Below are 19,423 nucleotides of genomic sequence, written 5' to 3'. Positions count from 1 at the left end.
TCTCAACCAGTAGATAGAGCTAAGCAATTCTCAGGAATGTGCTATGGCTGCCACTTGACTTGCCAAATACATATGGCTTCATAATGCCATCACATTGGGTAAATTTATGGCACAGATCTCGTGAAATCTTCCCACAACAATGAACAAAAAGATTTTTTAAAATACAGATTTTATTCAGTTTTAATTTCTTAGTCTTGACTTTAAAGTCTACCCAAAATAGATCACGGCCAAGTTGTAGCAGTGAAATTAAAAGTACGTCAATATGATCCTAACAAGTAAACCTTTTGTTTGGTTAATTCTGTTTTTTCTACATATCACAATCAACTGAATAAATTATAGTTCAATCAGCAGTGAAGATACCCAGACATGTGAATTATTCTTTGTCTAATGTTTTTTTCTGATAGATAACTTCTGAGAAAAATGCAATCAATTGATTTAAAAAAAATCTATTTGGGGGCACCTTGGTGGCTTAGTCAGTAAATCATCCAACTCTTGAGTTTTTGGTTCAGGTTGTAATTGCAAGTATCACTAGATCAAATCCCACATTAGATTCTGAGCTGAGCGCGGGGCCTGCTTAAGATTCTGTCTCTCTCTCTCTGCCACTCCCCGCTCCACTCTTGCTCATTCTCTCTCTCTCAAAAAAACAAAACAAAACAAAACAAAAAACAAAACTATTCATCTGACTTGTTTAATTTCCAAAGAATTCAATTACATAACAGTGTTGCGTAGAAGTGTTGTGTAGGCAAATGTACAGTAATGAAATCTAAGAGTTGACAAGAATATTTCTGCTGCTTTAAGTTCTGCTGAAATGATTTATTCTATATTCATAATGCCAATTACACACCAGAACCTAAATTCTTAAATCATAACATTTTCAAAGGTGCTTTAAAGGTAACAATGACACATACTTTTTTTCCAATGAGGTCACAAGGAGGGCTAGTATCAGATTTATAATGATGTGTTGAATATATTTTGAGAACCATGGTTTTAGAATCAAATTTTCAGAAGCCAGACAAAAGAATATTCTAAATCGCAGAATAAATTGCTTTAGAATTGATGCTCACTGTCTGACGCTAATGGTTGCTTAGAATTTACAGAATTGGTATGGAACTCCCAAACTCATTTTTCCCCCTAATGGACTTAACCCTACTCAGGGTCACCTACACATTTATTTTGGAATGCATTAAAGTTTTTCCATTTGTTTTAATAAATACAATCATATAAAAGTCCCGGACATATTTAATATTTTTTTAAAAGAGACTAGGATGAAAATAAATAAATAAATAAATAAAAGAAACTAAGATTTCAAAAATATTTTTTGTTTCATTTCATTAATATAAATCACTCTGGTTAAGATGAAACACCCTACACATGAACCGCATTAAAGCAACACTACTCCTTAAAAGGAAAGTCTCAGGCAGGCCACCTCAGGGACTTGCCTCATTCCAGATTTTGAGCGTTTCCACAAACAGGTGCAGACTCTTCACACCAAAACTAAAAGTGTACTCCCCACACAAACACTAGCTGCTCTCACAACCCCTATTTTGATGTTTTGTTCTGTTTGAAACTGACTTATTTTCCCTTTATGAATCCTTTCTATTCTTTTGTTCATTCATTCATTTTAAATCTACATTAATGGATACTTGAAAGAGAGAAAAAAAAATCCTTTATTTTGATCTTCTTGGTGTGTGCCCTAGGATGAAAAATGTACCCCAGCTGAATTTTTATGTCAAGATCATTCTCTGTCAGGGCAGTTCCTCAACAAATTCTCCACCCCTGTAGAATGTCTCTGCTTCCCATCACTTGCTAGCATAGCTACTAATTTTATCTAAGGCTCACTGTTTCATTGCTGTACACTGTTTCATTCCAAATAATGGCAATCCAAGACATCAAGGTTATGTGAACCAAGGCATATTTACTATAAAGCTTGTGAAGCTTAATTTCCAGAGCCCCTCATTCACATAGACACTTTCCAAGGCCCTATAGTACCTATTTTTTTTATTTTTTTCCTTTGTATTCTTTTTCTGAGAGTCCCCATCATTGTACAAGATGGAGACCCATAAAACAGGGTCTGCCTCTGAGTAGGAATGAGATTACATGCCTGTGTTGTATGAAATTATCCTTCACTCGATGTCTGAGGAAGTGGGGGCTGCTTATAAGGCTTGAATCAGCAATCATTTCTTTGTTCTTCTGTATGGTCAATATTTCAGGCTTCATTCATTCTTTTTTTTTTTTTAATAATTTTCACTCCCAACCAAGACTGTAAACTTCTCCAGGGAGGTTACTGGATACCTCTCCATTTTCCTCCATTGCAACTAGCTTAGAGATGAGCCCCTATTAGGTCAGTTACTTATAAGGCAGCTTTACGCACACCCACTACTTATGAACATTCTTCAAGCTCCAAAGGCTGAACTGAATCAGTGTCTACTGATCTGGCAGTTAAAACAAAGCTGTGCCATTTCTGCACCATTCAGTAGCCATGTCAGGGAGAGCTTTATCTGGGGACAAGTTTCCAATAAACCTCAGTTTCTATGGTATTTTCCCCACAGGCATACCTTCCTGCCAGAAGGGAAGAAGGCATTGGCGAGTGGCTGGTCCTGTATTATAAAAAAGGAAGAAAGTCTAATGAATCTATACATTCAGGAAACCAACTTTGAGCTGATGTTTTCATAAAAGAAAGAATATGGAAAATGGTTTGCTTTCATAAATATATTTTAAAAGACAGACATTCCATGTTAATGGAATTGTGAAGAGTTGATTGGATGATGTAACATAAATCAATACACTGACTAACATTTAAGAAGAATTACATCACATAAATCCAGGTCTTAACCTTTTACATGTACCCTTTGAAAATTAAAAGTGCAGTTTCAAGGGAAGGCAAACAAAGGATGATAATTACCAAGAGATAATCATAAAGCAAAGCACCAGAGAAATTGTGGGCAGGCACTATAACCCAGATCCTCCTGGTGGAAAACTGGTGTGGGGAGAGGCAAGCCACTACTGGGAAAACTGAAACACTGCAAACAGAACTGGTTTCTTCTCAATATATTTCTAAATCCATTCAAGTGTGCCTTAGGAATGTACTCACTCAGTTTACCATTTTGAATTAATAGTGAGGCAACGTTTAAGCTATTGTTCTAGCTCTGACACTAATTTTCTGTGTGATCTTATAAGTAATTTGTCCAATGTATAAAAATGTTTGAGAAGAAAAAAATATTTTAACAGATGCAAAGCTTTTGGTAAAAAAGACACTTCTTTGTTATGCGAGGCCCAAGAAAAAGCTATTGCTCATTAATGGAAGGAAATATTTTGTAGGTTTATTCCATGGAAGAATTCTTCTCTCAACTGTCATTTTGGGGATAGAACTGCCACACATCTGTCTCTCTCAAAAGAAGTACAAGGGGTCTGCATCACATGGACCACTGTATTGGTTTCCCAAGCATATCCCATATGTGGCATTTTGGAAGCAGGGTCATTTTCGCCAAGGAAGGCTACATTCACTTGTATTATTAAAGAAAAGCATTTTATTTTTTTGGCTCTATTAAATGTCATAAAGGCTCACTGCCATAATGCTATTTTACATTGTTTGAATTATTTGATAGAATATATATATATTATATATATAATGATATATAATATAATGTATGTAATATATATATATTGCTTGTGTGTTTTTATTTAGGCTTTTTTCATTTCATTTATGTAATTCAAGCTACATGGATATCTTACAGACATTGGTTGAATATTTATACATGCAATAAAATGAAAGTGCCTTTTAAGCAAGTGACTAAGAACTTTGTTGATTTATTGCTCTGATAATTATACTATTTGAATAAATATCTGATAATCATATCTGTCATTTAATAAAGTTTAGAACATCGGTACATCTAGAAATATTATCTTTAGAAACAAAATCACCTTGCCACACATGATACCGCAAGAAAAACCACTTTCTTTTTCTACCAGGAAAAGTAATATGTTTTAACATTTACTGTCTTATTTCAGGTGTGCTTTTTTATCATGAAAGATATTCACTTAATTAAAAATCCCCCTTATTGACATAAATTCCAAACTAATTTTCCAAACTAATTTCCACCTTTTCCCTCAGCAAAATATAGTCATGAATAACAAATGAGGTCTTAAAACTTTGTAAGTCCATAAATGGATTTACCCATAAAACCAATTATATGTTCACACTGCAATTAGTTGCTATTTGTAAAAGTTAAAAAGAAGCAAATCCATGTTTTTAATGTGTCATATCTGATCTAAAGTAAGTTTGGGAGATATGTGCACATATTTAAGCTGAAACAAAATATATACAGTGACTGTAAAATATAACCAATTTGCTATAATTTTGAATGGCAGTAACTTTACCCTAAGAAAATTCACTGGATGATTTAATAGTGATATCAAATAAAACTGACCCTCTTTTTCCTTTCCGTCTCTTGTTCATTCTCTGTTTCTCCTTTCTGTTTTGGCTTTATGACTCTATGCTATCTAAGAACCACTCAGATGCAACCAGTGGAAAATGGAGAAGATGATCTGTAGAATATGAGTCACCCAAGTGCTCAGTTTATCTAATAATGTGATATATTTTGACTAATATGTAAAACACATTTGCCCTTATGATTCTCACAATCAACCTAATTAAGTCCAATATATTATAAATAATGCATCACATTATACATTATATTGTACTTAATTAGGTTGATTGTGAGAATCATAAGGGTAAATGTGTTTTATTTACTTTTATATTATGTTTAATTAATAACGAACTGTTTATAATGCTAAGTTTGTACTCTATATGTCAGAATTTTCCAAACTATGTACTGTTGAATGCTAGTTTCCATGATAATTATTTTGGAGAAAATAAACTGGAGAGCAGGACATTCTATGTTTAAGTAATTTGAGGGAACAATACATTAAATGATATAATATAGATTTCCTTAACACTGAAAATTGTTAAAGTCTTAAATTTGCAAGCTATTTTCAAGGGGAGATTTTTTTTTTTTTTGCCACAGGATATTTTTATTGTTGAAAAATACTTGCTAGCATCCAATGAATCTAGTGTTTAGCACACTGTATTTTGGAAAATTATTTTACTGGTATCTCAAATTTAGAGCCATTATTGGGTTGTTTTGTCTCCCAAAGATCTATGGTAGATGTCTTAACTCTGCCCAGGCTGCCATAACAAAATACCATAAACTGGATGCTTTCAACAATAGAAATAGAAATTCTCACAATTCTGGAGACCAGCAGTCTGAGATTAGGATGCTAGAATGTGCTTATATGGCCTTTCTGCAGTGCATGCACACAGGCAGAGAAAGAAGAGAAAGTTCTATGGTGTCTCCTCACTAATCCCATCAGATCAGAGCTCTGCCCTCATGACCTCATCTAACTCTAATTACTTCCGATAAGCCCCAACTTTAAACACCATTGCATTGGGGGTAAGGGCATCAACAAATGAATTTTGGGGAGACATGTTCAGTTCATAATAATGTCTCATGATAAAACAAATATTTTTAATTAACTGAGTATGCTAAGACTCTTCTGTCTTCTGGTGTGAGCTGATATCAGGTTCATCACTGGAAAAAGTCTTTTAAGGGTCTCCTTAATTTCTTTTAGGAGAGATTAGGGAGTAGAGGCCCAGTTTTGTCTTCCTAATGCTGATTTCCCTGGATTCTCCGTATCATTACTTAGGTAGAGTCATATCCTTGTGGAGAACTAGTGCTCAGTCCAGTTTATGCACAAGAATACTCAAAAAGAACTATTAGATGAATGGTTACCGGGATCATGTGTGAAATTAGAACACATTAATGTCAAGTTTACTTGAATGATGCAAAAATAGCTAACTTTTTATTTCAAAAAAAACCAAATCAGATGGTATCATTCATGACTTTCTTACCCAAAAGGTGATAAAGAGGGCAGGAAACAGGCCCTGATTCCGTGTTCATTGGCTTTTATGGCACGTCCAGTTCTCCTCATAGTATGTTAAGGGCTAAATAATTATTACTTCATTAAGATACAGAAACCATCTTTCTCAATTGGACAAAAGAGGAATAGCAGCAAGCTTCAGAAGGATGGGCTCTTTGGTGACAGTATAGACAACCCCTTAGAGGGAGACTACCTTAGTTTTACTTGCTTCTTGGCTTTGGACTAGATTGGGTATGCTTTTGTGTAACCTCTTTGTGAAAGCTCTAGAAGTGAGGCTTTAATTTTGTAGAGTCTCCTGAGGAGTCTTTATTCCTCAGGGTGTCAGGACAACTCTTATACCACAGGAGGGTTCCCCACTTATTTCCACTTCAAAGGGGCATTAATAATAATCCTGCTTATTATAGAATCCAACCAGACCTTTTTGGTGTGATGATTAATTGGGAGGTGTTGTATATATGGTTTTTTTTTTCACTATATCAGGTGCAATCATTTCAGCCTCTAAAAATAAATGTTCTTTCTGCAAAAAACAGGCACAAACAAAAATGTTTTGAAAAGTAATCACTTGTTTAAAAAATGGAAATTGGGCTTCTGTGTTGTAAGGAATGTATGTGCATAACGGTGAAATTCAACACTGGTAAATGATCTGACTACCTCAAAGTGAAGTTTTTGCCTTCCTACAGTGGCCTTTAACCCTGTCCTTTCCTCCAATCTGAGAAGAGCTGATGTTGATGGAACATATAATGGCCCCTTTCCTGTGTAGTAAAGTCAGCAATAAAGCTTAGTAATTAAGGGTACCAGGGAGGCCCAGCCCAGCAGGCTAGTGGTGTGGCGAACACTTTTAGAACTTCAAACAATATCAAAGTCACTAAGAAACGGGCCTAGCTCAGTTCTGGTTTGAATTAAGCCTCACTTCCACACGCACTTTTCAAATCCAAGCTCAGACAAGAAAGCCAAGGCCTTCTGGATTTCATTAGAGCCAATTATCTTATCTGTTTCATCTCAGGCCTGACCCTAAGGCTGGCAAACAGCTATTCAGTGCATTTGTGTGGTTGTTTGAGAAAGCCTCCAGTCAGCCAATGGCCCGAGGACCTGCTAATTAAAACACTGTTGCCCCCCTGCCTCTAGTGATTAAATATTTTCAAGCTTTTGTAAATAATTTTTCCATTCTTTGCCCCAAGCCTCAAAGGTCCAATACATGCAGTAATTTATTTAGTTTGTCAGAGAATACTGTTGGAAATAGGGTCATAATGGAACCTTTGGAAATTTTTATACGTCTTCGTACTTCTGAAAGTGACAGTTTATAAACCAGCCAAATGTGTATACTGTTTCTGATGTAATTAGGCTCTAATGGCCTTTCTCCTTTTGAAGTGATATAGTGTATAACAGGCTTACATTTTGTCAATAATCATATTTCCTCAAATGTCAACATGGTATCTAGCATCAGAATTTAATGAGATCATTTAAGTCCTAGAAATTATATCAAGGTATAGTACCTTCAGGTTTTTTTGCCTGAGGATGGGTCACAGTCACAACAACTAGTTTGGGAAGAAGACTAATCGAATTTTTGCTTGCTCTCTGTGGCAAGGAACAGCTTAAGAACATGGTAAATTCTTTCCAGAACCAACTTCTGAGAAATCAGCAAGTGATAATATAATGCCACTTCAGAAAAGAAAATATTCAAGAATACTGAATTAAAACTTTCCCCAGACCTAATTTATATATACTCACAGTGATCTGAGAATCTCAGAATGATACCTTGCAACTGGACTGCGGGGAGGAGGAGGACATTAAGAACTTCCTTTATAGCTCTGACATATACTAAAGCACACATGGATTTGGTAAACACCTCGGGAAGCCACCATGGCCCTCCTAACACATGGACTTCCCTGCCCCTGTGCTCCTCAGGCTTCACATGGCCACAAGCACCAAAGTGTCTGACACTCCAGGCTAGCATGGACCAAATACAAACAGAGGCAGTAAACATAGTTTACAGACATCTTTCTTCACTTCTATCCTGGGCACAGCCATATAGACTCACAGCTCTTCTAAGCTAATCCAGTCATGTTTTATTGGAGAAAAATAAAAATCCAGGGTTTTGTTTGTTGTTGTTGTTGCTCTTTTTGAAGTATTACAAGAAAAAATGTCGGCAGGCTCATTAGCTGCATCCAGCATTGACTAACACACCTATGAAAAAGAACTATGGCACTGAACAGCTCTGTTTCTGTTGTTCTTAAAATGACACTTTGGTCTTATCCTAAATAATAGGCTTTTAATAAAAACATCCACCAAAGGCAAACAATTAAACAATACATAAAGCACCAGGGGGCAACCTCGTGGTTTAGTTACAGTCTGGAGTCATTCCAAAGGAGAACATGTGGGTATTTTACAAGGAACAATGCACTTTTCCAAAGTTATTATAAAACAACAAAATTTTAAATTGGGCCTCATAAGTCCTTCAAATTTGGTACAGGATTTCATGCTCAGCTCTGATTATAGGAGGAAATTTTTACATACTAATTTCTTCAAAAGCATGTTTACAGAACCATGTCAAACATTTTATATATAAAAACAAGCACAAACATATATACATATATATTTATGACATAAGTGTATATATGCATGTCTGTATATATATCTGTATCTACATATAATGCAATCATATATATGTATGTATATGTAGCAAATACTATTCATGATGCAATGGTATTGATATAGATCATTGCTATTTTAGCAAACAAAATATTATTTCCTTAAGTTTTAAAAAAATTGACTCTAGTAAACTAATAGGTGAGGCATCCTTCTTTCATATTAATTAAATATTTTTCAACTGGATTTTACATATAATTATTTGATTTTTGTCCACTGTCATATCCTCAAAAAACTGAACTAAGTAGAATATATTAACAAACTTTGGCAGACTCCAGTTACCTAAAAATTTCAGAATTTAATCAATTTTAACTAAATCAGTAAAATATGACACACACTGTAGATTTTATTATTTCTGACCCTGCCTTTTTCACCTGCTATAAATTATATTATATATGTGTAATTATATTTATTGGCAAGAAAGTTATCATCGAATAATTTCTGCAATGATATTTTCAATCTAGAAATCCTGCACTATAGAAGAGAATTAACAGTATCAGAAACCTGCACAAAGGAGAGAACTTGAATACAAAAGGCAAAGTCAGAGGTCTGATGTGTAACTTTAAGAGACTTTTTCTGAAACCGAAAGCAGAAGGTCAAGTGACCAACTTTCTTTGAGCTACAAAACTTTTAAATTATGACTTCATGCCTGCTCCACTCTTGCTCTGGATTGCAAATAAAATCCTCTTCACTATTTTACCTTTGACTATTGTTCGAGTAAAAATGTTCATTTGTTTCTGAAATTCAGTCTATTATAGTAACTCCAATATTGCTTTAATTACAAGAAGTTATGAACCAACAAAAAAAAAAAACACATTTTAGGTAAAGCAGTATTTTGTTTTCAAGTACAGCAATATGTATCTTTCTTTAATAGGTCAGATAATATATAAATGCTATTTTATTGATAGACTTTTCCACAATTGTCTTGGTATGTAAAATATCTCCAAATTGAAATGTAAATGGATTTAAAATTCTGCTAAGACTGAAAGGTGACCCAATCATCCATCACATCTCTTCTCTTGCTTTTTAAATTGCAAAATAAAATAGCACTATATAATGGAAATATATAGGCAAAATATAATGGCAAAATATAATGGAAGTATAATGGCAAGAAGATTATTTTGCTAAGTCTTTCCCATTAGAAGTTTGTAGTTCATAAACCCACTGCCCTCCATATGGCTTTATAACAGCAATGCTGCTCTTCAGAGTAGATGTTTAGACAACCAATCCCAAGACTGTGGTGCCCACAAGAAAGATGTGTAGATTCATAACAGATACAAGGAAAAGTCCTCACCCTTCTAGAAGAGTGCCAGAGGAGTTTAAATGTCTGCATAAATGGGAACAGATGTTGATTTACAAGTTTCATCTACATGACATCAAATCATTGGGATGAAATATGGAAAATTGAGTCTATCATCCAGATGTTTGATGTCATGCAAAGACTTGGACTATTCTCTGAAAGTCCTGCCTACCAGAAAATGGTGTAAACTTCAGCCTTGAACCTCAAAAGTAATATCTAAACAGATTTTCTGTTGAACAGAAGTTTTCCAAAGATGTCTCCTCTACCTGTAATGTTAATAAGTGAACTTTTATTAGTGAACATTATATTTATCTCTTTCTTAAAAAAGACTACAAATTTATATTTGTAGTATATTAAAACAAAAATTCTATCTCTTCTTTCATATTTATCATCTCAATAAATTTAGTTATAGTAAACTTTAGGTATGAAATCATGGAAATGAAGGGGTATTATTCAGTTTTAAGAAAACATATCTAAGAACACAAAGGCATTGAATTTTGGTTAGCAAACAGCTATCCAATGAAATACAGAATAAGTGACTTCTATTTGCTCTTACCTTACCAGTAAATGAAGCATAATCTTAAAATATTCACTAAAATTGTGAAAAAAATGTGACTCCTCATTTCTTAATTATATTTATATAATAATTAAATGAATGGCAACCCCATTATTACAAGATGATATAATTTAAGTTAATGAATTGATCTAAGTTGCTTGACAGTCCAAAAGATCTGCTATTTCTGGCCTAAAAACTCCACAATATTTCATGGAAAGCTTTCATCTCTTGATATCTCTGAGTATTACACATATGTTGGAAGGATTCTGTGCAAAGCAAGAGTTTTATAATTCATTGTTCCATCTTGAAAAAAAAAAAAAACCACAAATCGTTTCTAGTCACGCAAATTGCTTTCTTTCTTAGAACTGCTGGGAAAAGATCTAATTGAACATAGCTACTCTTTTAATCAGTTCTTCTTATTTGGAAAACTGTATCATTGCTAAACAAATTCCTGGAAATTTTTGGCTTTAAAATTTCTAAGTCAGAAAGGAAAAATATTGTCTTAAAATTTTTACAGTGGATCTGACCTTTTAAAATAATAATAAAAACTATGTGGTAGCATTTGAACTATTTTAAATAGTTCTTCATTGCAGATAATATAATTCACCTTTCAAAACTTCAAGCACTTCAAGATACTTCCTGGACTTTTTACCTGAGCTCTATACTGTCTAATAATATCATATCTCTTTGATGCTCAGCTCAGAAACAAAATTTGCAAGTTTCCTAAAGAAGACAGGTGTGCATAAGATCAATTTACTCCCAGGGTCAAAGAGCAGAATTCTAAGGGTATCTAGAGACACACACCTATAGAAATTGTAATTTTTTGATGAAAATTGGTACAATATGTTGCACAGATGAAAGAGAAAAAAATGTTGTTAAACTATACTTATTGCTGAAACTAAAGAGCAGATAGAACTGACAGCTTTCTAAAATTTATTCCTATGGATTTTTTCTTCTGACCTGTTCTGATAAAAGTTCTCAAAACATCTCTACATGCTGAATATAAAGAAAATAATCTGAATAGTGAATAAAATTGTTGATCACACCAGCAATAAATTCATATGCACTGCTCTTCATTGAAATAAAATATCAATAGATGAAAATCATTATTGCTTTGTTCCCAAGATTGATTGACAAGTTCAGATTTGAAGCCCACATCTTGTTTATTAGCCCAGTCTTTCAGAAAGAGAAAATGTGGGCTTGATTTGTGAGCTATGATAAATGGTCTGGGAAAGATGGTAGTAGGGCCAATTTGATATGTACAGTATTTCATATTGGCAAATTGCTTCAAGAAATTCCACCCTTTTTCCCAAAATGTCTTCAACATCCTTGGGAAAATACATACTATCATGAGCATAATATATTTGGTTGTCACTAACAATTGAGAATCCATTTCAAGACTGGGAAGCATCAACCATAGCTCTTATAGACAAAATAAGACCCCAAATCATTTTGCAGTATTAAGTATGATTTTTAGATGACAACAAATCATTCTTTATTTCAAAATTGGATATAAAAGTTCATTTATCACTCTATATTCCATTAAAATTTAATTTGGTATTTCTCAGGTTCAATTACCCGCCCATTTCAAAAAATGTAAATGTATACTTAAGAAGAAAACATTTCTTTTAACAAGGAAGGCAAGAAATATTTCCCATTGTAAACAGTCTGGTTATCAAAAGAAGAAAAATTATAAGGGTTTCACTTGATAGGCTCTCTTATTATGTCAGATGAGGTAAAAAGGCACAGAGAGAAGTGGCTTGGGAGTTATTATATGATACAAGGGTAGTGAAAATCTAGGACCTATTTTCAATTTTAAAATAGTATTGCCAATTTAGATGTCCAAATCAAATATTGGATAGACTAAAATGCATTTACAAAGAATTTCTAAGTATATTATTGTTATGTCACCCCTACTCTTGATAGAGGAACTATAGTTTATAGCTTGGGGCCAAAAGAGTACTGTGTCTACATTCACACTTGTTGGTACTGAGTCCCTGATCACCATTTACCAGCTGTGTGACATCAGGAAACCACTGAAACTCAAAAAAGGGCTTGGTTTCCTCACCTAGCAATTGGGAGCACTTAGCTCAAAAACTCGTAAAGATGAAAAGAAATGAGCAACTCACAAATATTAAGTCTTCAATGAATGGTCTATATTACTATGCTATTATTATCATTATGTTATTAATTTTTACAATGATACTACTTTCCATTCTTTTAGCATTAAATTATATTAAAATATGATAAATAGAAGAATAATAAAAAATGCTTACTTAGTTGTCATCACCAACAAGAAAGAATAAAAATATTGATTATGATCTTATCTCATTTCTTTTTAAAAATATTTTGTTTATTTAAGCAATCTCTACACTCAAGGTGGGACTTAATTCACAACCCCAAGATCAAGAGTCACATGCTCTACCAACTTAGCCAGCCAGGTGCCCTTCATCTCATTTTCAGACAAAATTTAGCAACCTCCTTTTCAACCTCTTACATATGACAAGAATATTTAGAAGCCAGTGCTCTAAAATTAATTAGAATAGTGACAATATGTTTGTTAAAATGACAAGGAGAGAACATAAAATCTGTACTTCTTCATGTGCACTAACCAAAATTATCTCCAACCACTCCATGGTAAACTTAACCACTCTAAAAAAACTCCAGGTTGACTATTACTGACTAGCTGTCTAAGGGACATTTGCTCTATGAATATGACAATAAAGGGCTCCACTCTTTGCCTTCAAGTTAAATGTATGTTTTTTATTTTGTCACAGGTAGGGTAGGAATCATGGAAAGCCATGGTTCCTATTTTAAAGATGCTGCATCTAGAACAGAATTCACAATTTGATGAACTGAGAATAACATGTTATCTAGTCAAGTTGCCAGTCAGTCTTGTTTTAACTGATTTTCAATTTGCTTAAATCATTAAAGTAAACAGGTATGAACCAAAGGCAGAAAAAGATACAGGCTGTCTGGGCTGTGTATGTACTTAACTGATTGGACTGCTTTAATGATGTAACAAATATACAAATTTTCAAACATTCTACTTGGTTATGTGGTCAAAGTATTTTAGCAAAGGCTACATTTTCAAGTACAAATATTTTGATTAGAGATACTTCAAACGTGAATAAAAAATAGGTAGTTTATAAAAAAGTAACAACAAAATTTTGACTAGATATTTATTTTCTGCATTAGAAAACTCATTTAAATCCCCCTTTTCACAGTCTCAGTGAATAGAGTCATTCAGAGTTTTCCCCCTGCGGTGAATATTCCTGGATAATTGATATTTATAGATCCTTTACCTTTTGGAAATCCTCACAATAGTAACAAATATTAATTATGATACTACAGACTATAATACCCTGGCTTGGTGAGTTGTTATTTTTTAAAGATTTTATTTATTTATTTGAGAGAGAGGGGGCACATGAGCTGGGAGGAAGGGCAGAGGAAGAGAAAGAAGCAGACTTCCTTCTGAGCAGGGATCCAGAAACACCGCTAGGTCCCAGAACTCTGGGATCATGACCTAATCCTTAAGCCAAAGGCAGGCACTTATCCTACTGACCCACCCAGGCACCTGAAGAGTTGTTATTTTTTAAATCACAACTTATTGGGATCCCTGGGTGGCGCAGCGGTTTGGTGCCTGCCTTTGGCCCAGGGCGCGATCCTGGAGACCCGGGATCGAATCCCACGTCGGGCTCCCGGTGCATGGAGCCTGCTTCTCCCTCTGCCTGTGTCTCTGCCTCTCTCTCTATCTCTCTGTGACTATCATAAATAAATAAAAAATTAAAAAAAAAAATTTAAATCACAACTTATTTGTATCTAAGAACCCCGTATCAACAGTTTTATTCCATTCTTTTAACTAGTTCTCATTGTGTGCCATTGAGTCATTTATTATTTCAACAAAACCTTCTGAATTTAAGGAGTTTGTACTTAATTTTTGAAATTAAAAAGTCACAAAGGGGTTGTCATTCATTCATTCATTGGATAAAATAACCAAATTTCAAAAACTTCTAGTATCTTACTTCTACATTGGAAATTGCTACTCATTTTCTAAACACTCAGAGATGTTGCCCTCATTAGATTTAACTAGAAGCATGAGACATTGTCTCCTGTCCATGATAAACAAACTATTTAAATGGTTTTATATAAATAATCACTCCAACATTTGCAGAACTCTTATAGAATTAATCTTTAGAATGTAACCAGTGCTCATGTAGGGACTATAGATGAGACAGAACAATTGGAACTATGTATATAGAGTTATATATATACTTTTTTTTCTTTTTCTTAGAGAGAGATAGAAAGAATGTGAGTGGGAGAAGGCATAGAGAGAGAGAGAGAGAGAGAGAGAGTGAGAGAGAATCTTTAGCCTGCTCCATGTCCATGTGCGATGCTCGATCTCATGAGACTGAGATCATGGCCTGAGTCGAAATCAAGAGTCAGATGTGGGGGATCTCTTGGTGGCTCAGTGGTTTAGTGACTGCCTTTGGCCCAGAGCATGGTCCTGGAGACCTGGGATCGAGTCCCACATCAGGCTCTGCCTGTGTCTTTGCCTCTCTCTCTCTCTCTGTGTCTCTCATGAATAAATAAATAAAATCTTTAAAATAAAAAAATAAAAAAAAAGAGTGAGACGCTTAACTGACTGAGCCACCCAGGCACCCCTGGAACAATATTTTGAAGTGACTGAAACAGAAACTGCTTAGCAGGTAGTCAACAAAAATATTTATTGAGTGAAGAGAAGATATCTGACAGTATTATAAGCAAATGAATGGGTATTCAGAGTTCCTTATAATGTATACTCCTTGAAGGGCCAAGGTTTCAGATTTTTGCTAGGTTCACTTAACACCAGGGGTAACCAATGGTACTGTAGCCAGTATCATTCCTTTTTCTCTTTGACTCATTCATTTATTCACTGATTCACTCATCCAATATTACTGAATAGCTCTTCTTTGCCATGCTGTGTACTAAACATTAGTGACTTTAATCAGGGGTGAAGGTTTTACATTTTGGTAAAAGTTCACTGTGCTTTATCACTCCTTAGTCTTTTAAGTCATGAATAGTAGAAAAGAGTAGCAATCGGTGTGACAGCTTTTAGAGCTGTAAACTGAGTTCACACCATGGACCTTATAATTAGTAGTTCTGTGGCTTATATAAATCACTTATGAATTAGCCATAATGTTTATAAAATTTCTAATCTAGAACCCTGCATGTAAGACTTCAATCAAAAGAGCTATAATTATTTTATAAAATGGTCCTTGGAATACATTTTAGTTCCACATAAAAGATATTTGATATTACCAAACATTTAAAAAACTTATGAAAAATCTTAAATATATCTTTTGATAATGTTAGGGACAAACAGTAATTACATGGAAGAAATAACTAGTTATGTAAACTAACAGATATTCTATTAAATTTTTTCAGTTATCTTTAAAGACTATAGCAAACATGAAAGTGTTTGGTTTGCATGCAATATTCTTTTCACCATAGAAAAAACACATTATAGACACCACAAGAAAAATATATGTGACAAATGTGGGCTGGTAAAATAAGCAGCCATCTTATGCCCTTCTATAGCTTCACAGAGAGAGACTTTCCCTCCAAAGATACTTATCACAATTCAGAGACAATTAAAAATTAAGAAAAAATAAAAGGCATCATTTACTTTTTCCTCCATCTCCATTTCCTTTACCCACAAAAGATGCCAAAAAGATCTTCAGTTTTAATACTGGGAAACAAGGGTTGTATTTTAGAAATATATGCTTATAAAGTAATACTAAATCAAAAATATTTCAGAGTATATCTCACTAAAGCCCCAAATTAGAAAAAAATTTATATACTTAAATGTGCAATTCTTTGTCAACCAAAGAGTTTATGGAGTCTGATCTGTATTCCTGCCAGACAATCCCACCCTTATGCTCTTAAGCCAAGAGAGCAAGATCATTTCATGACTCTGCTTTTCACAGTCTATTCTCTCTTCCAATCATGAATACCCCCTACTTCAATTCCTTTTCCCCTTGAAAATTCCCACTCATCCTTGAAAGCAGAGGTTGAACAATATTTGATGAAGCCTTTCCTGAAACCCTTCAGGAAGAGTTCATCATTTTATCCTCTCTATGTGTAAGCACATCCATTCTCTAGAACAGTGAGTATCACATATTTTATCATCACTGAGAGCAAGTCAGCTCAAAATTCCAAGTGTTCATTTCTTTGCCTGGCATACAATATGTATTCTATGAATGTTTTTGAATAGATGACTTACATTCTTGATTCCTCTATAACAAGCTCACAAGTACCTCTAGTCACACAAGTTGAATGGCAAACAGACACAGTATAGTTCAAAATGAACAGAATTATTATGGTTTAGATCTGGTTCTTAAATAACTAGGAATATTAAAAGCTACAACTTTACATTTTTTTAGTCCAGCTAAATAATATTGCCTCTTCTCTAATTAAGCTTAGATATGGTGACTGCACTGGGAACTTTAGAAAAGTTTGCTAAAAAAAAAAAAAAAGTTTGCTTATATAAAGTGTCCACATTCAGGCAAAGAGAAGATGCCATTCTTGAGGACATTAAGTCACTTTCAGGAGCACCTGATTCGCTTATCATTTCATTCAAAAAACAATAACATATACTTAATATCTGTCTTCACGTTATTTAATTATTTAATGAAATTGTTGTGTTCAAAGGGGTTCTTTGCAAACATTCTTACCCATCATTCACTTTGTGATATGAGAACAAGTAGTACAAAATAATAAATTCTCCTTCCCTGCTGGGTATGCATAATCTATTTCTATGTAAAGGCATAGTACCCCAAATAGCGTTATGATAATAAAAAACTAAAATCAAAGGTGTACAGTCATTTGTTATAGTAAGGTTGAGAACTTAATGTGTGTATCACGCAAGTTTCAAGTTAACTTGATAAACAAATTCATATATATAATATTAAAGTCTATTGTCCCATTAGAGTCCCTTTATGATATTAATAGTTTCTTAAGTTGCAAATATAGGTAAACGGAATTTATAATAATGAAACTCCTAAAGTCTCTTAATGCATTTTTTTAGTTTTAATGTAAATTATCCAACATATCTTCATAGACAAAGCAAGTATAAGTAAATAAACTTATTTCAGCTATAAATAGTGTAGATATTTGAATATGTACATAGATATTTTTTTCCCAAAGTAAAAGTCTGAAATGTGGGAAGAACTTTCCTTAGTATCTTCAAACCAAATACACTTGCTTTTAATGTATTTTCTTAAAAATAGCAATTTTCTACCATTTTTCCTGGGCCTGTTTTCAAATGAAAAAGGACTTTCAAATGAGAAATTGAAGTATGCTTAATATTTAGGACAGCAGAAACTCATCAAAACTTCACTTATTGAAAAATTTCCCTATTATTTCCTTAGGTTTCAAATACATTAGCAACAGAATATTCCCCCTTGGGAATTTATAAATGGTAAATTTAAAAAATTATGTTTCTAATATTTCTCATACAGTTGTTTGTTTCTGCTTTCAACTAAACAAAACACTCCCCAAATCATGCATTACCAATAGGTTAAAATCTCCTAAAATCTTGCAAGTAGATACATATTGACACAATCTGATATTTCTCCTTAAAATAGTTCTAAGGACTGAAAATATTTTTTTAACTGTAGAGAATAAAAATGCTTTAAAAAAACTCTCCATAATTAAAAAGAAAGTTTTGATTTGTTGCATTTCTTGCTTAAATTAATTTTAAAAATTCTTTGTTTAGAAAAACAAAATAACAGAATACAATATGTGTATATAAATACACATTTCAATTACTGCCTACATTTTGTAGAGAAACTGAAAACAACTAACTAATCAGTTGATATTTTAATGTGGAGGTAAAATATTTTATGAAAGAGAAAAGTCATTTACTCTATCACCAAATGAGATTGCCTAGACCAACATTCCAAAAATGAGCTAACTCTGCAGAATCAAGAATGCTGAGTGGCACTATGTGCAAAAGGGAATGTGTAGTCCAATGAAATTTGGGAAATGCTTGTTTAACAAAGTTAGGTAGGTAATGAAAGCCTTCTCAGAGCATCTAATATGCTAATGTCCGTTCTAAATCACAACATATGTTAGAATAACCATAAGTTTCCAGGACTACTTAATAATTTTTCCCTTCTCTTTTTTTGCAGAGAGTGGGTAGCATGGGCCATTGGCCAATATACCTGTACAACTACAACTAGGTCTCGATGTATCTTTTTTCTTACAAATATTCTTAATGTGACTTTGTAGCTATATTTAGGTTCCCTAAACCAAAGATTTTTTGAAGCTTTGACAAAATGACTCCTTTAGCCGCTTTCCCTTGTTTAAAACTTGCACTACTCTCTTACATTGGTGTTGTTTCAATGGACATTTCTTTTCTAATCTGCCCCTTTCAGAAAAAGAAGTACCAACCTGAATGCTTCAAGGTACTCTATATCTCCCATTGGGGGATCAAGGCCACCTGTCCATGCAATATTTATATTGTATCCTTCTCCAAGGCCTGTTCCAACCTAGGAAGAAAACACACACACACACACACAACACAGTGGGTAGAGAAAGGCCCAGGGAAGGAAGCAAAAAGAGAGGAAAACAAACACATGTGAGCTCTTGAAATAAACATCAAACAACATGTCAAATCAGCCCAACCTTGCTTGACAACCAGTGCTCTGGGTTATGCACTTGTTCTGCACTGGTTCTTGGTCCCATGGGACAATTCAGTAATCTCGTGTAATTTAAAACACCAGCAAAGGACAAGAAAATTAGGGGTAATCATGCAATGCAATTACCTGAAAGATAAAAATAAAAGTGGGGCTCTAAAGAAATAAACCGAACCTCATTTGGGGCTCCACTGCCAGGGAAAAAGTTCCCTTCATCATAGCGATGGAGTGAAATATACAGGATGCTGGGGTCAGCATAAAAGGCCTGCTGTGTACCATTTCCATGGTGAACATCCTACAGGG

General features: G+C 33.9%; 1 protein-coding gene across 3 annotated transcripts in view; it reads right to left on the bottom strand.

Annotated features, from left to right (window-relative positions):
* The window catches only part of HDAC9 (histone deacetylase 9), a 927,702-nt gene that overhangs the window by 164,170 nt on the left and 744,109 nt on the right, over positions 1-19,423 (bottom strand). For all 3 annotated transcript variants that reach the window (XR_005983513.1, XM_041727864.1, XM_041727863.1), the window contains 2 exons: positions 19,296-19,415; positions 18,876-18,973 (listed from right to left, as the gene is read on the bottom strand). Coding sequence is in view for 2 of the 3 variants with exons in the window: in XM_041727864.1 (XP_041583798.1) it covers positions 18,876-18,973; positions 19,296-19,415 (218 nt within the window). In the remaining variant the exon portion in view is untranslated. The remainder of the gene's footprint in view (positions 1-18,875; positions 18,974-19,295; positions 19,416-19,423) is intronic.

Source organism: Vulpes lagopus, chromosome 13 (genome assembly GCF_018345385.1).
Source record: "Vulpes lagopus strain Blue_001 chromosome 13, ASM1834538v1, whole genome shotgun sequence".
In the NCBI taxonomy this organism is placed as follows: Eukaryota; Metazoa; Chordata; class Mammalia; order Carnivora; family Canidae; genus Vulpes; species Vulpes lagopus.
This window is presented reverse-complemented; position numbering and strand designations above follow the sequence as displayed.